This window comes from Lytechinus variegatus, chromosome 1 (genome assembly GCF_018143015.1).
Source record: "Lytechinus variegatus isolate NC3 chromosome 1, Lvar_3.0, whole genome shotgun sequence".
NCBI lineage: Eukaryota > Metazoa > Echinodermata > Echinoidea > Temnopleuroida > Toxopneustidae > Lytechinus > Lytechinus variegatus.
The window spans coordinates 84,142,297-84,165,731 of NC_054740.1; the positions used below are offsets into that span (position 1 = coordinate 84,142,297).

The window sequence follows — 23,435 nt, forward strand, 5'->3', positions numbered from 1 at the left end:
CTTCCACTCTGGAGCTGGATGTGAAGCATTGTGAACGGCTCCAATCGAACAAGATAGTGCATGACTCCAGCAGCGTTAGAGTAGTGGGTGCCGTAGTGAAACTTATCAATAGTACCTGATGGATCCTCAAAGTTCTCATACCTGTAAGTAGATTTCAGGACATCAAGTAAAAATTAGAATCAGAACAATCTGTCAAACTTATAATATATTAAGGTTATTCATTCTTTTCATATTCCAACCAAGAGATTGTATAGAGTAGTCTTGTATAATTGAATTTTGTAACAGATACATAACGAGTGTATATTTCACAGATTGGAGGTCTCCACCGTCCTATCTCTCTCTTCAAAAGTTCACAGTAAACTCAACAATGGACTTTGGTGCAGTGACTGGGATTTGACTCAAAACCAGCAAGTAATAGAGAATGGAGAAATAGGAATTAATATTTATATTGTTAAGGTATTGACAGAAGCATATGAATAACAAATTTCTTTGAAGCTTCTGGTAACATAATAGGAATTTCTAGTGTAACATGAGCATAAAAATTTGTTTCCAAACCACATTTCATATTATTATGGAGATGATGTTGGTTAAACAAATATCTTACTTGCTCTGCACTTCTGGAATGTTCTTAGGGTTGACGACCCCAATGGGTTTGGAAAGGTCACGGAATACTTCTGGGTTCTCCAGGTCAAGCTCTTCTGAAGAATAGTCAGACAAGATCCATGGAAACTACACAAGAAATTCAGAAATAATTAATATGAATACTTTCATCCAATACAAAATCATCAAAAAAAAAGAAAAAAGCGTTCATCGACATTACTCACACCAACATCTAAATTATCACACTCATCTAAATTTCAACATCATCATCACAATATCATGATTATTATCATCATCACCATTGTCATAATTTATCATCATCACCATTATCATTACCACCACCATCGTCATCATTATCATCATCATCATTTACTTCCTTCTCATCATCACTTTCATTGCAATGTTTCCAACTCACCACAGGGTACTGGCTGAGATCATTATATGTCCTTCCTGCTATGGTATTCAGCTGCATCAGGTAATCAAAGTTGGAGATCTCCCTGTTCACCCACTTCTGAGTCAGACCTGATGCCTTGAGAAGGTCTGCTGGTGACTTGGCCCCAGTGTAGTACAGATTGGGTGGCCTCAAGCTAAGGATCCGGCTATACGCCTTATTCCTTGTCTGCAAGACAATTTATAGTGTTAATATTTTATTTGATAATTCTGCATGCTACAGTAAAATGTTGAATGGTGAAGTTTGAAATATACATCAACAAAATAAAACAAATGCTCCAAACAAAAAACATTTGTAAATAAATCAATGTATACTATACCCCACATATATAACCCTTTAAAAAATGAAAAGCTGGCTATAAATCAATTGACTAATGAATTATGTAATTACCAAAGTCAGCAATGTAGTAGTGATATCTTTACCTTCCTGTTTTTGAAGTTGATAAAGTAATTAGTTTGGTTGATGAAGAAGACCTCAATTGCGCTACGTCTCAGGTTGTAACGACGGAGATGAACCTCCCTCAGATGAGACAGTGACCATTTGAAATCTTGTCCAAAAACTGTCAAGAAATACATAATTAATTTTGAGTTTGAAAGTAGAATACTAACAGAGGTAGTATACAATTTGATAAAGAAAGCTCCAATTAGAGTCATGATCGAGTTTCAAATCTCCAGGATTATTTTCTTAATTACTTTGTATATTCATATAAATGATAAAAATAGATAATTGAAAGTGGATTACACATTACTACCATCGTCATTGTTATCATCTCCATCGTCACCGTCATCATCATCATCATCATCACCACCATCAATCAATCATCATTGTCATCAGCATCGTCATCATCAATCATCATTATCATCCATCATCATCATCATCATAATCATTGATTAATCACTGTCCTCATGTTTGCTTTGTCATCATCATCATCATAAATTATGACATCATCTCACCTTCTTCCTTCTCAGGACTAGTATCATAGAAGTATACATGGGTTGTGGTAATGTCCAGTTTACCAGGAATGACATCCACTAGGGTGATGAGCTGACATTCCTCTGAAATGACCACCTTCTCCTTGACCGTCTCTCCATGCTCCTCCCCACCACTGAAAAATAAGATGCAAAATTCTTAAGTTTACTACTTAATCATATTCTGCTTTAATCCAACAATCGATACACTGGTTGAGTCTGTACGTGATGTAGGAATCTTTATACCATGGGGGAGGGGGGGGACTCATATTATGGGTACTATTAACAAAGCAAACAGAGAAGACCTATTGGTTTAGTTCTAATCCAAAGGAATCTGGTAATATATATTAATGCCTTATCAAAGGGCACTTGTGCATCATTATAGTTTCTAAACTGGGTCACCAATTTTATAAGACAAATGATTTACCAAATCAGTCATTATATCTACTCCAGCGATTTATTTTAAATTCTACAATCAGAGGCAGAAGTCTTAAAAAGTCATATATAATTGGAATATTTTTCTGTGGTCTTTACACTTACGTTTCTACATTGACCAGGTTCCACTCTTCATCTCCTAGTCTGTCATCTTGAAGCTCCATATCACTGACCCTTGCTTCTTTAGCCACTGCCAAAGGAAGCGTCTGAGATGCCTCAGTAGCTATGCCTACAATTCAAAGGACATGAGGTTGTAGCTTGTTTATGAATATGCTTTAAATGGAAATCTAACAAAGAAATAACTAAAACTCAAAATCAAGGCATATTTCTTTGTGTTCATGCATACTTTTCTTTACATGCAATGGAAACAATTTGAAAGTTTCTGAATTTCTCATCAATTGAATTATCCTTGAATCTCACACAAGAAACATATATTTATGTACAAGTATTCTAATTGACCATCCATTTTTTTATATACATTTTTGTTCAAACTAAAATCACATGATCAGAAGTTCAAGGTATCTTTCAAACTGCTCCCAAAAGACTACAAAGAACATTGGTGGTATTTAGTTAATCCTCAGAAGTTATTTTAGATCATATCATCTTAATGTAGTGACAGTTGCTAGTTAATTTAATAAATATGAATTTAATCTTCTTGGGAAAATTGTTAACAAATTTGATTTATCTCTTTTTTTTTTTAAATCATCATCATCAATGTGATCTGAATACCTGTGTTATCTCTCTGCTGACTGGCATCTATATGCTGATCATAGTTGTAGTTTTGGGTTAGTTTAAGTCTCATCCGGGAGAAGTTCTCCTGAGAAGACAGCTTCCAGAAGATTTCCTGTGGATTCCTATGTATGGAGAACATGTACATGAAAATAAAATGCAAGCTTATTCTCAATAATGATATCACATATTGTGTTATTTATTTTTCAAAGTTGGAATCTGGTAAGGGTGGTCCACAATCAAAGGCCTTCTCAAGATTCCAATCAATATCTATCACATTTAAAATGAGTGTGAAATGAGCAATTTTCAGGCATACACTAACCTACATATCTTTTATATGAATATATTAACAATTCTGACTTGTTTATGTAACAGATTTTCATTATTTATAAGCTTTATCAACTTTACCACTTGTATAATTTCACTTCTGAAAAAAAAATGGGTTTCTATGCTAGAAACTTTATTATCTGGGTTGATCTAGATTTAAAATGATTCAGCATCCATTGTGAGGGATAATTATCCAAGTGTATTCAAATTTTTACTTTTTCCTTGGGCAAGGTGGAACCCAGGATTCTCCGAGGAGAAACAGACGACACCTACCTCTCAGCCCAAGCTCCTCTTTCACCAATCAAAAACCTCTTTGCAGCCCTCCATTGCCTCAATGTAGACTGATGCTGATTGGTCAGTTTATTGCATGTGGAGGCGTGTCTAGCATTCTCTGTCTTGCACAATGTGTTGAATGGCTCAATCACTTGGGTCTAAAATGTATTGAAAGAGAAAATACATCTCATCTTGAATCATACTCTCAAGTTTCACCAAATATTCTAATTCAGAGAGTTATACCCTCCCTCATCAAACAGATAACAATATTGTACATCTTACTGTACGGTCCTTCCTAAAGAATGAGGATTTCTTTCTGAAATCATGTATCTGATCAAACAGCATGAGAAAACAAAACATACTCTTGAACATACAGTGCATTTGTAGAAAACCGTAGATAGGTTATTTTTATTTTGTAAGTCACAAATAAAAGCTTTGAGCGTGAAAACTGAGCTTCTTGTTGCCTAAATGTCATTATTAAGAAGATTACTTTGACAAAACAAGATCATGATAGTAATCCTGCAAATGAATAAAATCCATCTACTGTTTAACTTTGCAGTAAACAAATATGACTTACAGTGAACTTGAGCTTGCTTTCTCCTCTTTCCCTTTCTCTTTTGTGGATGTTTATATTGAGGACATCAAAGCATTTCCTCCAGTATTTAGACATCTTGGCCGTGATATCAGAGTAGTTATTGGTGATGTACTCATGCATGAAGGGCTGCACCTGTATTATGTCGTAAAAAACATATACATGTGATGAATTCACAATATGGTTATGCATGTCTGGAAATGTACACATGAATTATTGAGCCAACATGCATCTTAATGAAGATCAAATGGTACTTGAACTGCATTGGTTAATACCTTCCAAGTCTTAAATATTTCATCAGAATAAATTAATTTGTGATAAAAACACCCACTGAATACTTTTCATAGATGTGTTTCCTCTTCCAAAAGTAAAGTAAAAGTACAGGATCGGGTATAAGCTCTTAGCAGCTTACATTTTCCCCACTCTATTTGCCGGTAGGAATTTTGCCTATATAGTAAGTAAAAAAATTGCTGCGATGCACCCCTGGGCCTCATCTTAAATGTTACAAATCATATGATAAACCTCAACTATGGAGAGCAAACCATGCCCTCATCTTCCATCTTCAAGGAGTACGTACTGTGACTTTGTTGATCAATAAAAGATGCTGACTTGTAATAAAATGAAAACACTGATGCATGTGAACGAATAATCATTAAATCAGACATTTTCAATATATACAAACATGTATTCTAAATGTTACGGCATATAGCTTTCCTTAGTCGAGACTGATTGCATCAATAACAGGTCTTTGTAAGAAGGTGCCCTGGTGGGTGTTTTATAAAGCTGTTTGTATGTTATGAACGACTTTACGCACGACTGGTGACCCTTCTTGTGCTTAATGATATATCCCAATGTAGCTTACTTAACACCTAAGAACATGTTCCAGTCGTGCATTAAGTTGTGTGTAACTTTAAAACTGCTTTATGAAACACCCACAAGATTCATCAAGATCCTTACCTGTTTCTCAATATACATCCTCCATTCTTCTGACTTGCAGTACTCCCTGAAGTCCTCAACGAAGGTCGGACTGGTATCGGTGGAAGGGAGGTTGACCAGGAACGACGACATACCCAGCTCATCCCTATACTTGTCAACCATGGCCCTGGCTAACGGGATCATGTAGGCAAACGTATCCTCCTTGCCTGTGGTTTACACACAAGATATTGAAAATTCCATTGAAAAACCTTACTCAATTCAACTAATTGAGACTACATTTAATAACATCAATTGTGCTTAAGAAGATTATGACAGTATCAGTAACAAAATGAATATTAGTCTGAAAACCGACTCAATAAGGTGTCAGACTCTCTCCTAGAATATGCAAAATCACTAGATATTCCACTTATCATGTGAACAATATTCAGTGTATTTTTCATATGGGCACAATAATTTTGAATTTTTACCTATGTTAGGGTAAATTGACATCTCATGTTCTACATATGTGAATGCACAGCCTGAATTTAAGTCTGGTCCATGCTGTCTCAAGGTTGGCAAGGGATCTCATTCAAGGTCATTTTGACCTCTTGTTAATAATATTAATTTTGATCGGGATAAAATTCATAGTATCTCAGACTGCCCTTTCCTCTGCTACTTATAGAGCGAAAAGCAAGAAACTTTTTTTAGATTGTCTTTAAAGTCCTACCATGACCGTGAATCAATTTGTTTCTTCTCCCTGTCTAACATTACAAAGACATTCTACTGCTAGGTCCAGCTGAGGAAATATGATTCTTACCATCTGTATCATCTAAGCTTTGTATGAGGGCTTCATCCAATGACCCTAAGAAGAAGCAGGCTTCACTTGGAGATGTGATCGGTCGAGACTGGATTAGATGGTGTAGCCTTGCAGATGCCATTGCACAGATCTACAGGAAAAAGAAACAGAGAAAAGCAGATATTTAGATCTATGAAAGCTCTTTTTTTATTTCTCAAATGCAAAGAGAGACCAATTCATTTCTAAGAAGTATCATGCATTTCTGCAGGTAATATTGCAAATATCTTGAGAAATAAGAAACCTCCTAGCACAAGTCATCCAGTAGATAGTGTCCATAATCTGCAAGCCAGGATTAACCGTACATGGAAGCAATTTGGTCTAGTGGTTGACCATCATCTTCCAAACAGATGGTCACTGGTTTGAGTCTCAGCAATGGTGTTGATTTTCTTCAGAAGAAAGTTAATCCATATACATGTAGTGTAACACTCAACCCTCAATCATCTGTTGCTGGGTTCTCTGTACATCACTTCCGGAAAATCGACCACTGCTCTGAATCAAGGATAACAAAAACTGTGGCTTCTAGGGACAGTCACTCCTTATAGTGGTTACAAAAGCAAGCTGACTGTATTTCAAATCAGGCACAACAATAGAATACAGAATAAATGAAGGTTAAAGCCATGCTTTATTCATTCATAAAGATCTTTCTTGTAACATCGGTATACTGAAAGAGAGAAATTTTTAAAATTCTTAGGCACACATACAATAAATGGAGACTTGACTACATGTAGTCTCATATGATCTCCCTCCTGGAATAATCAAATGCTTAATAAAACTTGTGCAATCAGGAAAGACTTCAACACTTTTATCAATGCTCCAAGGAAAATATTTTTTTTACAAGATGCAACACATACAAACGAGCACATGAAGCAGACAAAGCCCTTGATATTCTCACCTCACATAAATCAACATCGCCCACAAATAACATCAATAACTCATGCACCATTTGAATACACGATAGTTGGATTCTCATGCAATCTGTACAGATTCCTCTAGAACAAGACTCCAAGATTTGAAGGAGAGGTCGAAATGCATTTGGTTGGAGAGTGTACTCACGTCACGATCACTGTAAAAGGCAAACTTCATTAACAGCAGCACTCCCAGTTTGTATATCTCCTTTCCCTATAGGCCAGTATGGAAGGATGTGATTTTATTCCCGATGTAAATATTCTCAATTTAAAAACAAAATAGTTGTGGAGCATGCATAAAGCTCAAATCAATTTTCAAGTTATACAACAACATCCAAATCAAATACAATGTGTAGAGCAAAACTTTGGAGAATTCATATTTCTAAAACTAAAACAAGTTCAGTTATCAACTGATAACCTAGTCAAAATATCAGGTAAGCAAGGAACTAACTATAATTTAGATGCTTCTTCATCCCCCTCTGCATTATCTACAGATAGCTTCTTCTTTTATTCAAACCTCTAATATCTCTCATTCTCTCTTTCTCCCATTTCTCTCTTGATCTCACCTCCAGGTTATTGTGAGAGGAAAACCTGAGCAGCAACCGAAGTCCAAGATGTGACATCTCCTTCCATTCCTCCATGTGACTTGTATCTGTCCATACTTGGAGGAGGTCAAGAAGGTCAACGACTCCTTCTTCCAACTGTCAAAGGTAAAACATTGAAGGTTAAAACAAGAATCTACACCAATCAGTATTGCAACATCTACAACAATTATTATGACAAAATCTTTGAATAATTGCATCAAATTGAATTTCAATTTAAATTTTCCTTTAAGTAACAAATTTTTTAGGGATTTTTTTTTTTTTTTTACAAATGAAAAAAAAAATCCACAATTTATTGTTCGAAATAGACATGAAATGAAATACTCCGAAAATTTGCTTTGCCCAATTGATCGTGGGCCCGGCAGCCACCGTGCAGCGCCAGATCGAGGAGGCTCTATCCCTTTAATTGTTGAACGCCAAACAGGGTAGCAGCAACTCCCATCTTTTAACGTCTTTTGGTCTGACGCGGCCGGGGTTTGAACCCCCGACCTCCCGGTTGTGAGACGGACGCTCTACCAACCGAGCCAACACACCGGTTACTGAGCCAACACACCGGTTACAAGATTCTAGATCTAAAGCTATGCTAAATTTCTGCTGGTACAGCTCTCAACAGAATCCTACAACATACAGTAATAAATTTGTATAGTTAATACCTAAAACCTTGTCAAAACAATAATTATAAACAAGTTTACTTGATCCCATTGTTTGGATAATGTAGATGTACATTCTACATATATCTTAATTTCTCTCTTTTGATGATTAACCCAATTCACCTTGACACTCCAGCTAGTTGGTTCTGAGCCAGCAACACCAAACAAGAAATCATAAACAAGCTTGACAAGATAGAGGGCGTTCTCTGCATTAGCAGCTGTTGGTGTACCAGCCGTCTTGATGTCCCCTGCAGCACCCTCAAGCAGTTTCTCCAGCATCTGACGCTTGATCTGATTGGCCGGTCGCAAGATTGGATGGGAGTTTGAGAGGTCAGCGATGCACTTGAAGATTTGACCTCTGGCCTGGTTGAGTCAAGTGGAAAAAAGAGATACATTTAAAAAATGTAAGTCAGGTTATCATAATTTGATATAATTATATAGCACTTAATATATCAGATGATGTCTTTAAGCACTATTAGGTGATTCTAGATTTCTACCTTCATATTCAAAGTAAGGACAGACACAATCATAGTCCATTAGACCATGGTAGATAAACAGATGTATTCTTTCTCTCATTATCATTAATGGGATTTCAAGATACAAAAGGCAATAAACTTTCTAAAAATGTTGGTAATGGAATAGACCTTTCCCTTTCCCAGAAATTTCATTTATCCAAGTTCTTTAATGAAACACAAAGTACTTACAATCCATGCTTCTTCTGAGCTTCCATCTACTCCTAACCACATGGTCTGAACTAATATCTCTATCAAGGTATCAACCAAGGTCTGCTCATTCCTCTCCTTCTGAATGATACCCCCGGGACTTAGATCAAAGTTAGGCTCATCTCTCTCTGATAAAGAAATATCCAAGTCTGATGGCCTTGTAAGGCTCACACCACTATCAACAACACAGAGGATGCTGGAATCATCGGGTGTATCTATGCTTAATGTGCTTTCTGTTGCAATGGAATCAGTATCGACAGATATAGGTAACGACCAGCTCGATGAAGACTGGATTGGAAAGGTTTTTGGCATGGAAGGGGAGTTGTCAGAATTACAGTGCGACCGATCGATAATGATTTGCGTTGGCCTTGCGCAGACTGGTGTTGTGGCTGAATAGCTTCGTTCACGATCCAGCTTCACTTGGTCAAGACGCTCAGAGTTCAGAGGAGGCGACTCATATGCGACAGTTCCGTTGCTTGTCGTGGTGATAGGGCTTGGAAAACCCTCTGCTGTGTTCGAAACCGAAGTGAAAGGCGGATGGTTGGTGGTCACTGGCAAGGCTTGACCATCAATGTCTTCATTCGGCAGACTATCCAGAGACGACTCTGATGCCTGGAGTTGCTTTGTGCTGAAGAAACCGTTCATCTCCACACCAAGGCTATTGTTGTCATTGTCCTGTGTCTTGATGAGGAGACGGGCAAGGGTATCCTGCCAGCCAGGAATCTTGGCTATCTGTGTCCTGGCATCGGGTTGTGTGTAAAGGATGTGAAGCAGCTGGGTGCAAGCTTCTAACTTAACCAATGCATTAGATGAATGAAGTACCTTCAGAACAGCAAGCAGGCCTCTGTGATTTAGATGACCCTCTGAAACGGTAAAAAATGTTAACAACATCACATAATAGGCAACTACAGATAATAAGATGATATTGATGATGATGGTAGTGGTGGTGACGATGATGATAATGATGATGGTAGTGGTGGTGGTGATAGTACTGATATTAGTGATAATAGTAATGAAGCATTCAGAGGTATAACTATTTTGATTAAATAAAAATCACTAAAACCTCAAATTGGAAACAGAACTGAATCCTCAAAATCACATTTTCCATAAGCAAATTTTCTAATTTTGAACTTCTAAACATATTAGATCAATCTCTGTTTACATCTAATATGGTACATAAACTTTGAAAGGAAAAAACGTCTTAATGTTGATGATTTGAAGAACAAAAAGTGATCACATAAGGGTACAAATAATCATCATGGGGCATGTACTGACCTGTAACTAATTCGACCAGAGTCCTTGCTACTGACATACTAACAGTAGCATGTTCCATAAGTAGGGTTAGACCAGAGAAACCAATGTCTTGAAGACGGATCCTAGTCTTGCTCTTCTCTTGTACCTTGGTCGAGTGCAGCATTCCAGCAAATAGCTATATGGAAGATTAACAAGGTACAGTAGATTAAAAACTCTCTGGCTTGCTATATTTCAATTCTTGAAGCAGATAATAATGGCACAAGATAATGCTTCAAAGTTAAACATAAATTCTAGCTGTGGTAACCATCACAAAATAAAGTTCAAAAGATTCCAATAAAACATCAACCTGCAACATTTGTACGCATGGATATGAATTATGTGCAAAATGATTATGAGAGAATATGAGTGATAGCTCAATACTTGTGAATACATGTATCTATGTTGGGTTTTTTCTACCTAGATTTCATTATTTATAATGTTTTGCTGTGTATTATAAGTTTTTGCACTGGGTAAATCTTGGAGTAAATCGCTGACAACTTTAAGATGGCTCAAAGGCTGGAACGTCACACAAAATTTAAGATCAACAATTTGGGTAAGAAAATGAAACAGGAAAATGAGAAAATTCAAGTTCTTACCTTGAGTACCCTGACTTGGACACCATCTGAGTACTCTGGTCTGGTGAGAAGGACATAGAGTAGATCTGCTGATCCATGCTCAAAGAGGAGCTGGAGCAACTGGTCCTTACCTGGGGTCTCAAGGAGGGTCAACAGAAGATCCAGGGCCTCTTCAATCTAAACCAAATAAAAAAAATTATATATCATCACTGTCATTACTAGCATAATTAATACCATCCTACCACTATTATCATCATTATCATCTTCATCATCATCATCATCATCATCATCACCATCACCATCCCAAACACAGCCATCTCCAACACCATCATCACGGTTATCTCTATCATCATAATAATCATCCTTCTTTCTTAGTTAAACTGAAATTTGCAGACCACATATTTTGAAGGCACTGCATCCCATATCACAATTTCAAAATATCACAAGTATTAAATTCCTCATTTGTATGCATATTATACAATCTTAGAACAACTCTTATCTACACATACATGCAGAACATGCCAGCAAATGAGATGTAAATACTAAACAGACAGATACCTAGGTTTTTAAAGTTATACCCAAAACATGAGGCAACGAAAATGACATGTTAATGGACTTTACCAATGCCTGCTCCTTGACCGCTGTGATGAATCCCAGAATGCACTGCAGCTCTTGACTTGTGATACTCCGATAGACGTAGTATCTGATCAATCCTCGCAGGGAATGTCTGATGGCTTTGGAATCATCAACTGTGATGTCAGTTTGACCGCTGAAATAAAAATATGGACGAGAAAATTATTACTTTATGTTTTTCTTTTTTTTTTCTTTTCCTCTTCTGAGGTACTTTATTTCATAAAATCAAAATAACGATATAGTCACATGTATACAGAATTAATCAACAGGTATAGAAAAGAAGGAGTAAATACAAATGCAGAAATTGTAAGAGTATCTAAAACAGAAACTTTTCAAGTTCTTCTAAAACATCTTTCTTATTTTTGTATTTCCACTGAACATAATTCCTGAAATCACTTTTAAATATCATCCAAATTGATTGACTATTGAACAATTTATTCTTAAAGTAATTTAACATATATACTTTGTACACAGCATATTGTGCATAAATTAATAATAAATTAATCAAATCAAATTTAGACTCGCTGATTTTAAAACCAATTACAATAATCTTTTCTTCTAAGTAAATGTATTTTTTAAACCAATCTAATATTAAAAAGTGAATCTTTTTCCAAAAATCAGTTACTTGGTGGCATTTCAACAAAATGTGAATAGATGATTCAGGTTCGTTACAAAATGAGCAAATAATGTTTGACGAGATCTTCCATTTAAAAAGATTTTCTTTAAAAGGTAAAATATTGTGCAATAATTTGAAATTAAATTGTCTCACTTTATTATCTCTGATATTTTTCAATTTAAAATCTAATACGTTCTTCCATTCATAATCAATTGGTAGTTGACAAATTTCTTCCCACCAACCAGAAACAGGGGGGTTCTCTTGTTCTGATTCATTTAGTAATAAATAAAAATGTTTTGCTTTCATGCAACAAACTTTAATGTAATCACCAGATGATATTTCAAACATTTCTGGTTCATTTTCTGTTTCAACTTTGGTGTAAACTGAATTTCTTATTTCACTCACCCATACTTTTGGAAATGCCTTTTTCAATTTAGAAAATTTGAAATTTATTAACAATGAATTTGTGCCCAATCGTCTTTGCAATGAGACACACGATATCCAGTGCCCATTTTCAAAAAGGTCACTGACTTTTTCAATCCCGTTAGCTTTCCACAATTATTACTTTATGTGCCTTTAAACAGCATGAGATTTTCTGAGTATGGCAAGCTTAGAAATTGCCAAGCTTTATGACACCTAGAGCTGCAAAATATGGCTATCTCAAAAACACATCCCCAAATATATGTGTTCCTATGACACATAGGTACAATAAATTTGCTCACATATGTAAAGCACATCAATAACTTTCTAAATGCAATTTAAAAATATTATTCAATTTATGTGACACAAAATACAGGCAAGCAGGCTCGATTATCAAGCATTCAATTTACAACCACTTTTTGGTTTATCACGTAGGCAATATAGTATTTGCAAAACTAACAATGAATACATGGTTGGAGTGATGCCCTTCATGAGCATTTGTGCCACTGATTCAACCAATTGGTATAAGAAAAATACAGGGCAGACTTACAAATGAACTTCATGGCCTTGCTATCAATAGTCGACAGTAAAAATTTGATGGGAGAGGAAGATGACGAGAAACCACAGCTCGATTCAGGATTACCTCCCCCCCCTGCATTTATCATGGTGTTTAGCTTACTGCACACAAGGCAAGTAGCAGACATGTCCCTGCCAAGGATTTAACAGTTGACCCATCCCTCTTGGCAATAAGCAGGGGAGTATTTCATAGACAAATAGTAATTTTCACTGACAAATGTTATAAGCTACCGAAATCCTTGCATCAGATTGGATAAGAACACATTTGTCAGTGAATATCACTAGCAAGATGCTTCGTGAAACACTCTTCCGGTGGTAACATTGATCAAAGTTGGTAGCGCAAACTTTGTCTGCAGCATGATCAGCTTTAGTTTGAGGGGTTCGCTAACTGAATGAATACTATTTCATACCTGTAGTATGTTCTTATGACATCAAGCATGAATTGCACTCCATATGCCTTGCGAAAGGTCTTCCTATTATCCTTGATTATGGTTGCTAAGTACTGTATGTGACCTACATGGAAGAGATGAAGGATTAATTTGGAGGGCGATGATATTAATAAAGAGAGGAATAAAAGAGGGAATGAAACATAATTATAAATTACCATAAAGTATTCTTGTTTTATTCTTTTTTATTATATCTAATCAAGTTGTATTTACACTTGCTCTTTAAAAATTATTTGTTATCTATGTACATCACAAATCCTTACATGTACTTGTTTAATTTGTAATTGTTGCTTTTACCCATGTATGACTTGTGAAAATTTTATTGTAAACATGCTAATTTCAGCCTTTTGGCTGTGTAACATGTCTTGTTTTTACGAAAAATAAACCATGTTTGAATTTGAAAATTGACAGAGTATACAAATAGAGAACTATAGATTTCATAAAACTAGCCTATGACGTGAAATCTTTTCTCCCTCCATGCTTTGCTCTCCTCCTTATCCACGCACACTAATGGGGTGTTGCAAGAAACTTGCGATCAATCGCAAGTCTATTTTTGGTCCCTAAATCAATCATAGGTCTTGCAGTTGATTGCAAATTAGTGATTGATTGCTAATCTGCTCCTTGAAACAAGAAGTGTGATCCAATTTGCTACAGCTAACGTTGATCTATCAGTTGTAAAATTGCAACAAAATATTTGCAATTGATCGCAAATATTTTCTTGCAACACCCACTAAAGCTGATTACCTCAAATGTGAAGAGACCTTGGAAGAGTCTCTCTGTTTCCTCTGTCTTTCACATTTTTAACCTTCTCCCTCTCTTTCTTTCATTCTCCCTTTGTCTCTCTAACTCACCCTCCATCTGTATATGGTTGGATATTTTCCACACTCAATTCCCAATACCTTCTCTTACCCTTCCTCTCTGTATCTCGCTTCCTCTGACTTACCAATTCTAACAGGGAAATCACTTCTACTCCATATCCTGAAGTCAAAGAGCAGGTGACGGTGAGCAGCTTTCAGGAGATGAGGGTTCCCTGCACAGACGGACTCCACGATGAGTTGAACGGCCATTAGGACGTTGACATCTATAATGGCAGAGTCAGCCTGGAGAAAGTAGGAGATGTGCATAATTCAAAATTAATTGACTTAGATAAAAATACATGAAGTAATAATATCCTACATTGATTGTACAGGAATACTGATCAGCATTAGTCAATGGGTCTGAAAGGAAGTCAAAACATGATACAGCCCCATATGTGTTATACAATATAAAACCTGAAAATGCCTGAAATTTCGAAAATGTCAGGGTCTGAAATCAGGCAAAAGCATGAAGACTGCCATTTCTGATTGTACAAAAAGTTTCTAATTTACAGATTTTGTGCTATATACTACTAGCAATTAAGAATGCTGAAATAATCCTGGCCCTGAATGCACATTTGAACACATTGAATAACATGTTTCTTGATATCAATACAAATGTATGTCCAACTAATTTTAACATTATTTTTGCACACTGCATACACTCCTACCTTAATAACAGTCACGACTGGTATTTAATAAAACAGACCTTTATCCGACATACATGTGGATATTGTTGCAATCAAAATGCAAACTGGTACACTTGGCTCGTTGTGAAATACCACTCTCTGTAGTTAGTGCAAGTTTAGTATAATTTCAGACCAGGGTTCCCAGCGTTCCAAGAAAATAAAATTCTCTGATATTTCCCTGATAAAGTCTCAAAATTTCATGATAATTATTTCAACTTATTTCACGTTTCACATGTTTTCAATGTTGTTTCAGTGAATTATTTGCAGAATAAAACACTAATGCAAAAATAAATTAGTACTATTAGACAGAAGTTAATGGCCCCCCTTCTCCCCTTGCACCTATCCTTTCCTCAAAGCTACTTGTACTGCAATAAAAAAGTCATCTATTAAAAACCATAGCCAGTTATTCAACGGATGTTGTTTTGATATGCAACAGAGTCTGACTGACTGCTTTATATTTTTGAGGGAATCAAAATTTCTTATATTTTTATCTGATTAGAGGTACTTTTATCAATTTTCCTGTCTGAAAAAAACAACTTTCTCTGATTGGCTGGGAATCCTGTGTCTTAAAATTGGATGACTTACCTTCTGCAATAGAGCTCCTATCGTAGCTAGACCTTGTGTTTTATGAAGGAGTTCTTGGTTGATGGAATGTCCAATACAAACATTCTTCAGGAGGGACAGGAAGCCGGAGATTCGGTTCCTTTCTAGCTTTGCCTCTGTAGATAAAACATGATATGAAGGATAGAGTTACTTCAGTAATTACTTTCAGGAAGATTTAGCTCAGAAATCAGGTAGATCTCTCTCAAAAACACACAATCCAAAGGAGACAATCAATGAATGAAACCGGAAGGATTAAGAGTATGAATGTTACTTTCCAAATTAAATCATGCAGGAAGTCTCCACTTCAATAATGAGGCTTGGCAAATGTAATCTAGCTCTGGAGTAAATTAGTCAAAGACTGACAAGTTAAAAGAAAAGGAATGTGTCCCAACATCTAACATAAATGTTACAATGATACATGCATTCAGTAATGTTATAATAGTTCCCCCATTGGTACAGGTATTACATGAACCTGTCCGTTAGAAAGACCACCAGGTGCCTGTAACACATAGCTTAGCAATGATCATAGAACATTTCTCTACGATTGATTGCATAAACTAAAGAGTACAATCAATTGTGAAAATCAAGCGTATGATTTATTGCTAACCGTTGTGTTACAGGACCCGGCTGATATGTGTATCCCTATGGTAGACATCAAATACAGGTTTTACAGTACATCATATTCAGGCCCAAGGTGTACGAAATGCTGGTTTGAATTAGTAGTCCTTTTCACTTAATGATTAGCATATACTTTGCAAATTATATTTTGATTTCTAAAAAATGGAAATCATAAAAATTCATCATCATCATCATTATTATTATCATTGATATCACAATCTGAAGAACTCACCACACTGCATGTTTGTGGGTAGGATCTCCCAGTCTTCATCTACATTGTCAACATTGACCGATGATGTTGGGGATTCTACTTCCTCTGGGGTTGTGACCTCTGACCCCGCTTGGTCTTGAAGCGAAAGCTCAAGAAGTGGAAAGAGGACCTGGACCCCACCAATGCAATTCAATACATCCTAGTGAAGAGAAGGTGCATAAAGATTCTGAACACATTATTTTACAATCATCAAATGGTCTTGCGAAAAATATCAACTCAAAGCAAAATTGCATTCTTCTGAATGGTTGAAAAAAAATCAAGTTCAATTAGATTTTTGGAGTTGACATTCTAAATCTAAATTATTCTTCAACAAAACAAGTGTCGGCACATCTCATCAACTTTAATTTGAACAGGTATGAGATTATGAAAATACAAAATAGATGAAAGGGAGATTTAATGAATTAGTCAAAATTGAGGAGGGGGGGGTTCAACTACGAACAGGGAAAGAGAATTCACATTTGAAGGTGTGATAGTTTTCACGTGATGGCTATTACACATGAATATCATGACAAGGTGGAAAATACCTTAGGACGACCAGTACTACAGCTGTGTCCTGTCAGAGCTCCGTCATAGGGCTGGTTCCTGGAGAGATCCATGCAGGTACTGTCCTTACAAGCCTTACCATGGTAGTAGATCAAGACCTTGCTGTTGAGATCCGCCAGGTCTGGATCATCAACCTGGAACAGGGTTAGTACGTTGGGACCTACAGATGTAGAACAAAGTGGAAGAGGAAGAATCACAAGTTAATCCTGATGACATTTTGATTGAAGAAATAAGTGGGATGTTCTACATAAAAATTAATGGGTTAAATAAAACTCTTGAGCATTCAAGCAATTTAGTGGAGATAATGACAGTAGTTCATCTTATGTATTCTTTTCATCCTGTCTTCCTTCTAGCACCAGTGATACAATTAATTATTTTAAAAATTACCAAAGCACTTTACTTTCAACACATTTTTCTATAAGATAACAAGAATACCTATCATTTTGATCGTTGAATTTAATTGTACAAATTTGCAGCATGGCAACATTCAGACACTAAGGGTTATATAAAAAAACACACAAAAATATATATACTTACCAGCTGCGTAAAGTTTCTTGACCTGTAGTGGGGTCAGGGTATCATAGAACACACAGGCACTTCCCATCTGACCTTGGAGTGACCTTGAAGAGCCCCATTCTAAGTATTTCATGTTTGCTGGAACCATGCTCACTGATGAATCCTGGGAAAAGGAATGAAAGTAATCAATTAGTTGATACTACATCCAAGAAGACAGAAACGATGCATAAAAATAAGCTGCCAAAGTGCATAAATAATGAGTCTAAATCCATGACATCTGAGCCGTCAGAATAGACATGTAAATGATTTTACAATTAAGTGTTTCCATAGGAACCTAACAAACATTGGCTCTGACAACATCTTTTCCCAAAATTTGTCTATAGTCTAGCTCATATCTTTCGGTACTCATTTACAGGCTCTGTTGCAGATTAATAAAAGCATAATAAAAAATGCGCAACATTTTTAAGTATGTGACGCGAGAGATACAGAGCATAAATCACTACACTAAAAACAATCCATGAAAACTAGCCATCACTCTCGCTTTACATTCCACTTATAAGACCATTAGATTTGCACCACAGAATGTAAGAACTCTCAAGAACTTGCTACAAGTTGTCAAAGACTGTCAAACCTGCCTCAGAGATCAGCTGATTATACGGATCACTATAAATGCCACATTTTTCTGTTCCTTTCAATTTGGATTTCAATAGAACTATTATGAAAGAAAAACCTAGTCAAAAGGGTCACTTTCCTATACAGACCTATTTTCTTGTAAACCTTGAATGGGCTTTATAAGCAGGTTTCATCTTTTTAATATCAAACCCATGATATGACCTTTGAACTCTTTCCTGCTTGATGAATGCAATGTCCTACACCTTACCTCAGATACAGACTGCGACTGGCCTTTCAAAACGCGCAGGGCAAAGGGCCTCTTAGAAGGAATGGTGGTTGTTGATGTTGATCGAGGTCTCATACCGGCAGTGGTATCTAGCTCGACGACATCCTGCTCCAGGGAGTTGAATGACGGTGGTGAACTTATGAAACTGGAAACAAAAGGCTGTGCAGAAAAATATGAAATAGTACTTAAGTTATGAATGATGATGAGTGCAATGAATAGAATATTTCATTTTTCACCAAATAAAGTATTCTGTCCATTTCACGAAAGAGAAATGAAATAACATTGCAGAGAATGAAAAGATAAAGTGGAGGAGAAAATGATATCATTGTTGGGTTCAACAAAATACTGCAAGTCATGTTATCCTTGATCTAAAAGAAACAATTCAAACAGCTAATTCAAGATTGGTTTTATCTTCCATTTGCTTTTTATAACCGCCTAAAGAATGAACTTTAGTCCAACTATAAAGCGTTGACAGACAACAAAAAGAGTTTGAATTTACCTCTCCCATTGCAGGAAACTTTAGCTGTGATGTTTGCCGAAGAAAACCATCCACAAAGACAGAGAGTTGACTCTGGACGAATGGTCGCTTGGAACCATAGTGGACAATGTTCACTTGATGCTGAAACAGAAACAATTTCAATACACTCAAGAGTTCTGTAGACTTAACTTGCATGAATGACATTACTGAGCACAGAGGCTGACAATACAACATAATGAAGATAAGGGCCCTGTAGCACCAAGATCGGCGATTAATCATTATATGAATTGGCATATCAAGATTGTCATAGCATGCGCATTTTGCTCAGAATACTAATTAGGAACCAATCAGAATTGTTCTGTCTGTATGTAATCGCTAACCTTTGTGTTACAGGCCCCAGTACTTAGCAAATCTTGAAGCTTTGTTGCTTTTTTTTCAACAAAATATTATTTTTGGAATCTTCATGTTTCAGAGTCATATGAGGAAGCACCATCCTTTCATATTTGAGTGATAACAATATACTGACATATAATCCACACAGATTAATGGGAACCTCTAATTTTAGAGAAATACAATCAAAGGATCTTGACTATGTTATATGTCAATGCATACATAAATGATGAACATTATAAAATCTTACCCAGTTGTTATCTGTGATTGGATAATCAGTGAGAGACACGGAGAAGAATTCCTTCTTGGTGCAGACAGCTACGACCAGGACGCCATCTAACGTGAAGAACGCTTCAAAACCACACCCACTGGCAGTGTAGAAACTAAAGGGATGAATGCAAATGCGGGAAATTTAATAAATCAGTCAACATCAAAGAATTTAACATCAAATTTTTTTTACTTCATCAATTTTTATTTTAAGCAAAGGTAGGCTTAATCTTGTCTACATTTAATATTTTGTGACTTTAGTAGCAATCAAGGCATCTCTGGTATATACTCTGTTGTGCTTGTTGCAGCATTACCTTTCTTAGTACCCCTGAGAGCCCTGCATCAACACAAGCACACTCTCAGAGAGTGCTGCCTTACCAACACCACACACTCTCACCTGTTCATCACTTGTATATTATCAAATTAAACAGAGAAAGAGAAAAAGAGAGAAAGATATAGAAAGAGAGATTCTGAGTTAGAGTGAGTGAGAGAGATATAGAGAGTGCGAGAGGGGGTAGAATGGAGAGTTGAGTACCTATATAGTTGCCTCCTGTAGAGTCCTTTCTCAAGAGTAACAGGAGTGGTGTTGAGACACACCCACGTATGAAAGCTGAAACTACTACCAGGCCACTTCTTGATTGCTGGAATTGATATGCCCTGCAAATATGATAAGGTAAAAGAAGAAAAAACAAATATTAACAAATACAAATCATGTGAACACCTTCATGGCTCCATTCGTTCACTCAGCCTTACCATCTATTTGTAGTTTCTTTTCAAATACGATTATCAAATTATTCATAACATATTCATCCACAAAGAATCATAAAAATAAATAAGTGCCTACACATTCATTGACACACAAAAAAAAAGAATTTTAAACATGCTTGATAGTTAGGGAATTTAGCACTAAACAACACCTGAAATAAAGCAATAATTGGGAACCTAGCATACAAAAAAAGCTCTCACTATCCATATGAATGATTTTCACATAAATGCATTCAAAATTATGTGCAATATATTTGAAAAATCAATCATAAGTCAAGACTAAATGAAATAAGGTATATCTTACTGTATCATCTGCTTGAAAGTCAAAGTAATGATGTGCACTAAGTTTGCCCTCTTTCCGTGCCATTCTAGACAGCGCCCTCATTAGTCTAGTGCAGTTCGAGGACAGTGATTGGTCATCTTCACCTCTCATTAGACCAATCAGAGCCTTGAGTTGAGATGATGTAATGCTGTAAGCTCCTAATGATTCTAATAGGCCTATTAACCTCTCTGGATTAAAGAAATAAAGGAATGGGAGCAGTCAATAACATTCTTGCTAAAGTTAAACATGAAGTATAAAAAGGTTGAGTAAACGACATGAAATCTAGATTCAAAAGACAACTAATTTCAAAGTGAGCCAAGATATCTGAGAAGCATACCTGCCAACAATTAAATCATAAGAATAAGAAAGTTACAATATTTCAAAAAGTTTATGAATGAATACTTAATATTACTATGGTGAAGTGCTGAGCTTCTTTTCAAATACGATTTTCATGCAACAAAATCCCTAAAATCACATTAAATGGTGTATGTTTTGATACAATTCATTTCTTTATTAGGAGCTTTTGCAACATGAAATTCATTTAACAATATAGTAGTGCCCTGAGTAAGATGGAATACATGGACATTACTGATATTTTCACGGTTACCCCAGCCAACAAAATGAAATACTGTAACTGATTTTCATAAGCTACTGTGATTTCATTTGCTGCTATCTTTCGATTCAAGCAAAATCTAGGCTATTCATACCTTCTGTTTTCCGATGCAACTGTTCCCTGCACTGCAGGGCTCTGATCACCCCTGACACAATGCCGTCATAGCAACACTGCATGCGGTTGTAGTCACATGACACGCAGCTGTGGGCCAGGCCATCGACGACAAACTCCTGAAGGGTGGGGTTGTGATGGATGCGGGGGAGGAGGAAGAGGAGGAGAGAGACCACGCCCGTGTTCTGGATGAGAAGCTTGTTGTCTGGTTTGTAAGAGGTGTCAAATACCTTGGAAGAGAGAACAAGAAAACATAGGAAATTTCACCTAACATTCTTAAACGTGGATGATGATTTCCTACTTATAATAAATACAGCAATGAAATGAATTGGAGAAAGTATTCCTAAAAGCAGACTGGAAATAAATTTAACTCTAATCGTTTCTAAAATTCTGCATTGATTTTTTTTTAATATTCAATATGAAGACATGATTTTCATTTTCATTTTTCTAATACTAAATATTTTTTATTACTACAAACATCTATAAAAAACTAGTAAATTTCTTGTTATCTTTGAACGCTTTCAGAGCCAATAATGAAGAACTCTACTTGCCTACAGTATATCTCTTGCAGAAAGAGTTTCATTAAAACACCAGTGACAAAATTAAATGAAATTCCCGAATCCAATTAACTGATTGGTTGAAATCAATATGCACCTTGATAGATTAGATTGCTTTTGATTACAATACTTTCTTCATTGAGCCCCTAATCTTAATACACCTCACTTTTTTACCAGTAATTTGGAAAATCATGACATACACATCATCATGTAAAAATGTTCTTAAAAATAGATCATTGATATTCCCTATTTCAAGGAGACAAACAAGGATGACTTCGATCATAATAGGAAACAACAGTATGTACATGCTTAGTGAAATTATCAAGAAAATTAAGAAAATTGTGTTTAAACTAGAGCTTAAAATTCAAATTCTTTACTAAGAAGTAAGAATGATGAGGAGGTCTGAAAAAAAACCATTGCCTATTGTTTAGAATAGAATTTTTAGAATATTTTAAAATGGCACTGTACATACTCCACACCCGAGCCCCATCTTACAAAGAGTTTTGATTGATCCCATTATTCGTATCTCTATGGAAATCCATCAGTGTCATAATTTGTTCTTTAGAAAAGTTACACAATGTCCTTTGAAAATCCAAGAGAAGCAAACTGAATTGTCAAGAAAACAGTTAATGTGTGAATATACCTCATAACTAGAAAATATGTTGAAGAAACATGTAGTGTAGATGTCGATGTTGCTGGCTTTCCATAGTTGTGATTGATTAGATCAATCGTAACTCTTTGTAAGATAGGGCCCAGACCTGCCAAATATAGTCAACAATTCACCAGTCGGTGGACTGTACTTTATCAGAAGAAGAAGACCTTGACTGTTGAGAGTGACAATAATCATACATATAATACATACCATATCCATCAAGGTGTCAATGAGTTCCTGAGAGGGACTCCCCAACCGATCAATTAACTCCCCTAGTTTCTCATAACCTATCGTCTCCTTGAAGATTTCCTTTGCATAAAGAGATCCATTGAGAATAGCACCAAGTAGATGAACCGTGAAGAAGACGGCTAATTGCTTGTTGCCATCGGAAACCTATAAGGGAGAAATTATCACAGAATTTACATCTTGTCAAGGGCACATGTATAAATTTGCAAAGACAGGTAGGTTTAAGGCCTAAACACATCAAACAAGATCCATGTCACAGAATTTACTTAATTTTATTTCATTTTTTTTCAAAGGGTAAAATACTGTTTTACTTTTGGGCCCTGTATAACATAACAAACCATTACTAATAAAAATAAAAGGCCCAATTATGAATAGAGTGCATAAAGAATCATGGTATAAATCAGCTGTACGTTCCACTAGGGTGTGAACACAATGAACTTGCTCAATGTCCTAATAAG

At 36.0% G+C, this 23,435-nt stretch overlaps 1 protein-coding gene across 2 annotated transcripts in view; it reads right to left on the reverse strand.

Annotated features, from left to right (window-relative positions):
* Positions 1-23,435, reverse strand: part of LOC121425792 (neurobeachin-like protein 1) — a 65,302-nt gene that overhangs the window by 16,078 nt on the left and 25,789 nt on the right. For both annotated transcript variants that reach the window (XM_041621926.1, XM_041621925.1), the window contains exons 11-40: positions 22,942-23,124; positions 21,506-21,752; positions 20,781-20,986; positions 20,247-20,368; positions 19,695-19,827; positions 19,076-19,195; positions 18,559-18,735; positions 17,700-17,841; positions 17,144-17,322; positions 16,581-16,758; positions 15,713-15,846; positions 14,528-14,684; positions 13,549-13,651; positions 11,515-11,662; positions 10,915-11,070; positions 10,301-10,454; positions 9,008-9,888; positions 8,427-8,666; positions 7,618-7,752; positions 6,108-6,237; positions 5,333-5,517; positions 4,361-4,510; positions 3,784-3,941; positions 3,184-3,308; positions 2,560-2,683; positions 2,005-2,156; positions 1,474-1,610; positions 1,016-1,219; positions 605-729; positions 1-141 (exon numbers count right to left, since the gene is read on the reverse strand). In XM_041621926.1, coding sequence (XP_041477860.1) covers positions 1-141; positions 605-729; positions 1,016-1,219; positions 1,474-1,610; positions 2,005-2,156; positions 2,560-2,683; positions 3,184-3,308; positions 3,784-3,941; positions 4,361-4,510; positions 5,333-5,517; positions 6,108-6,237; positions 7,618-7,752; positions 8,427-8,666; positions 9,008-9,888; positions 10,301-10,454; positions 10,915-11,070; positions 11,515-11,662; positions 13,549-13,651; positions 14,528-14,684; positions 15,713-15,846; positions 16,581-16,758; positions 17,144-17,322; positions 17,700-17,841; positions 18,559-18,735; positions 19,076-19,195; positions 19,695-19,827; positions 20,247-20,368; positions 20,781-20,986; positions 21,506-21,752; positions 22,942-23,124 — 5,426 coding nt within the window. The remainder of the gene's footprint in view (positions 142-604; positions 730-1,015; positions 1,220-1,473; positions 1,611-2,004; positions 2,157-2,559; positions 2,684-3,183; positions 3,309-3,783; positions 3,942-4,360; positions 4,511-5,332; positions 5,518-6,107; positions 6,238-7,617; positions 7,753-8,426; positions 8,667-9,007; positions 9,889-10,300; positions 10,455-10,914; positions 11,071-11,514; positions 11,663-13,548; positions 13,652-14,527; positions 14,685-15,712; positions 15,847-16,580; positions 16,759-17,143; positions 17,323-17,699; positions 17,842-18,558; positions 18,736-19,075; positions 19,196-19,694; positions 19,828-20,246; positions 20,369-20,780; positions 20,987-21,505; positions 21,753-22,941; positions 23,125-23,435) is intronic.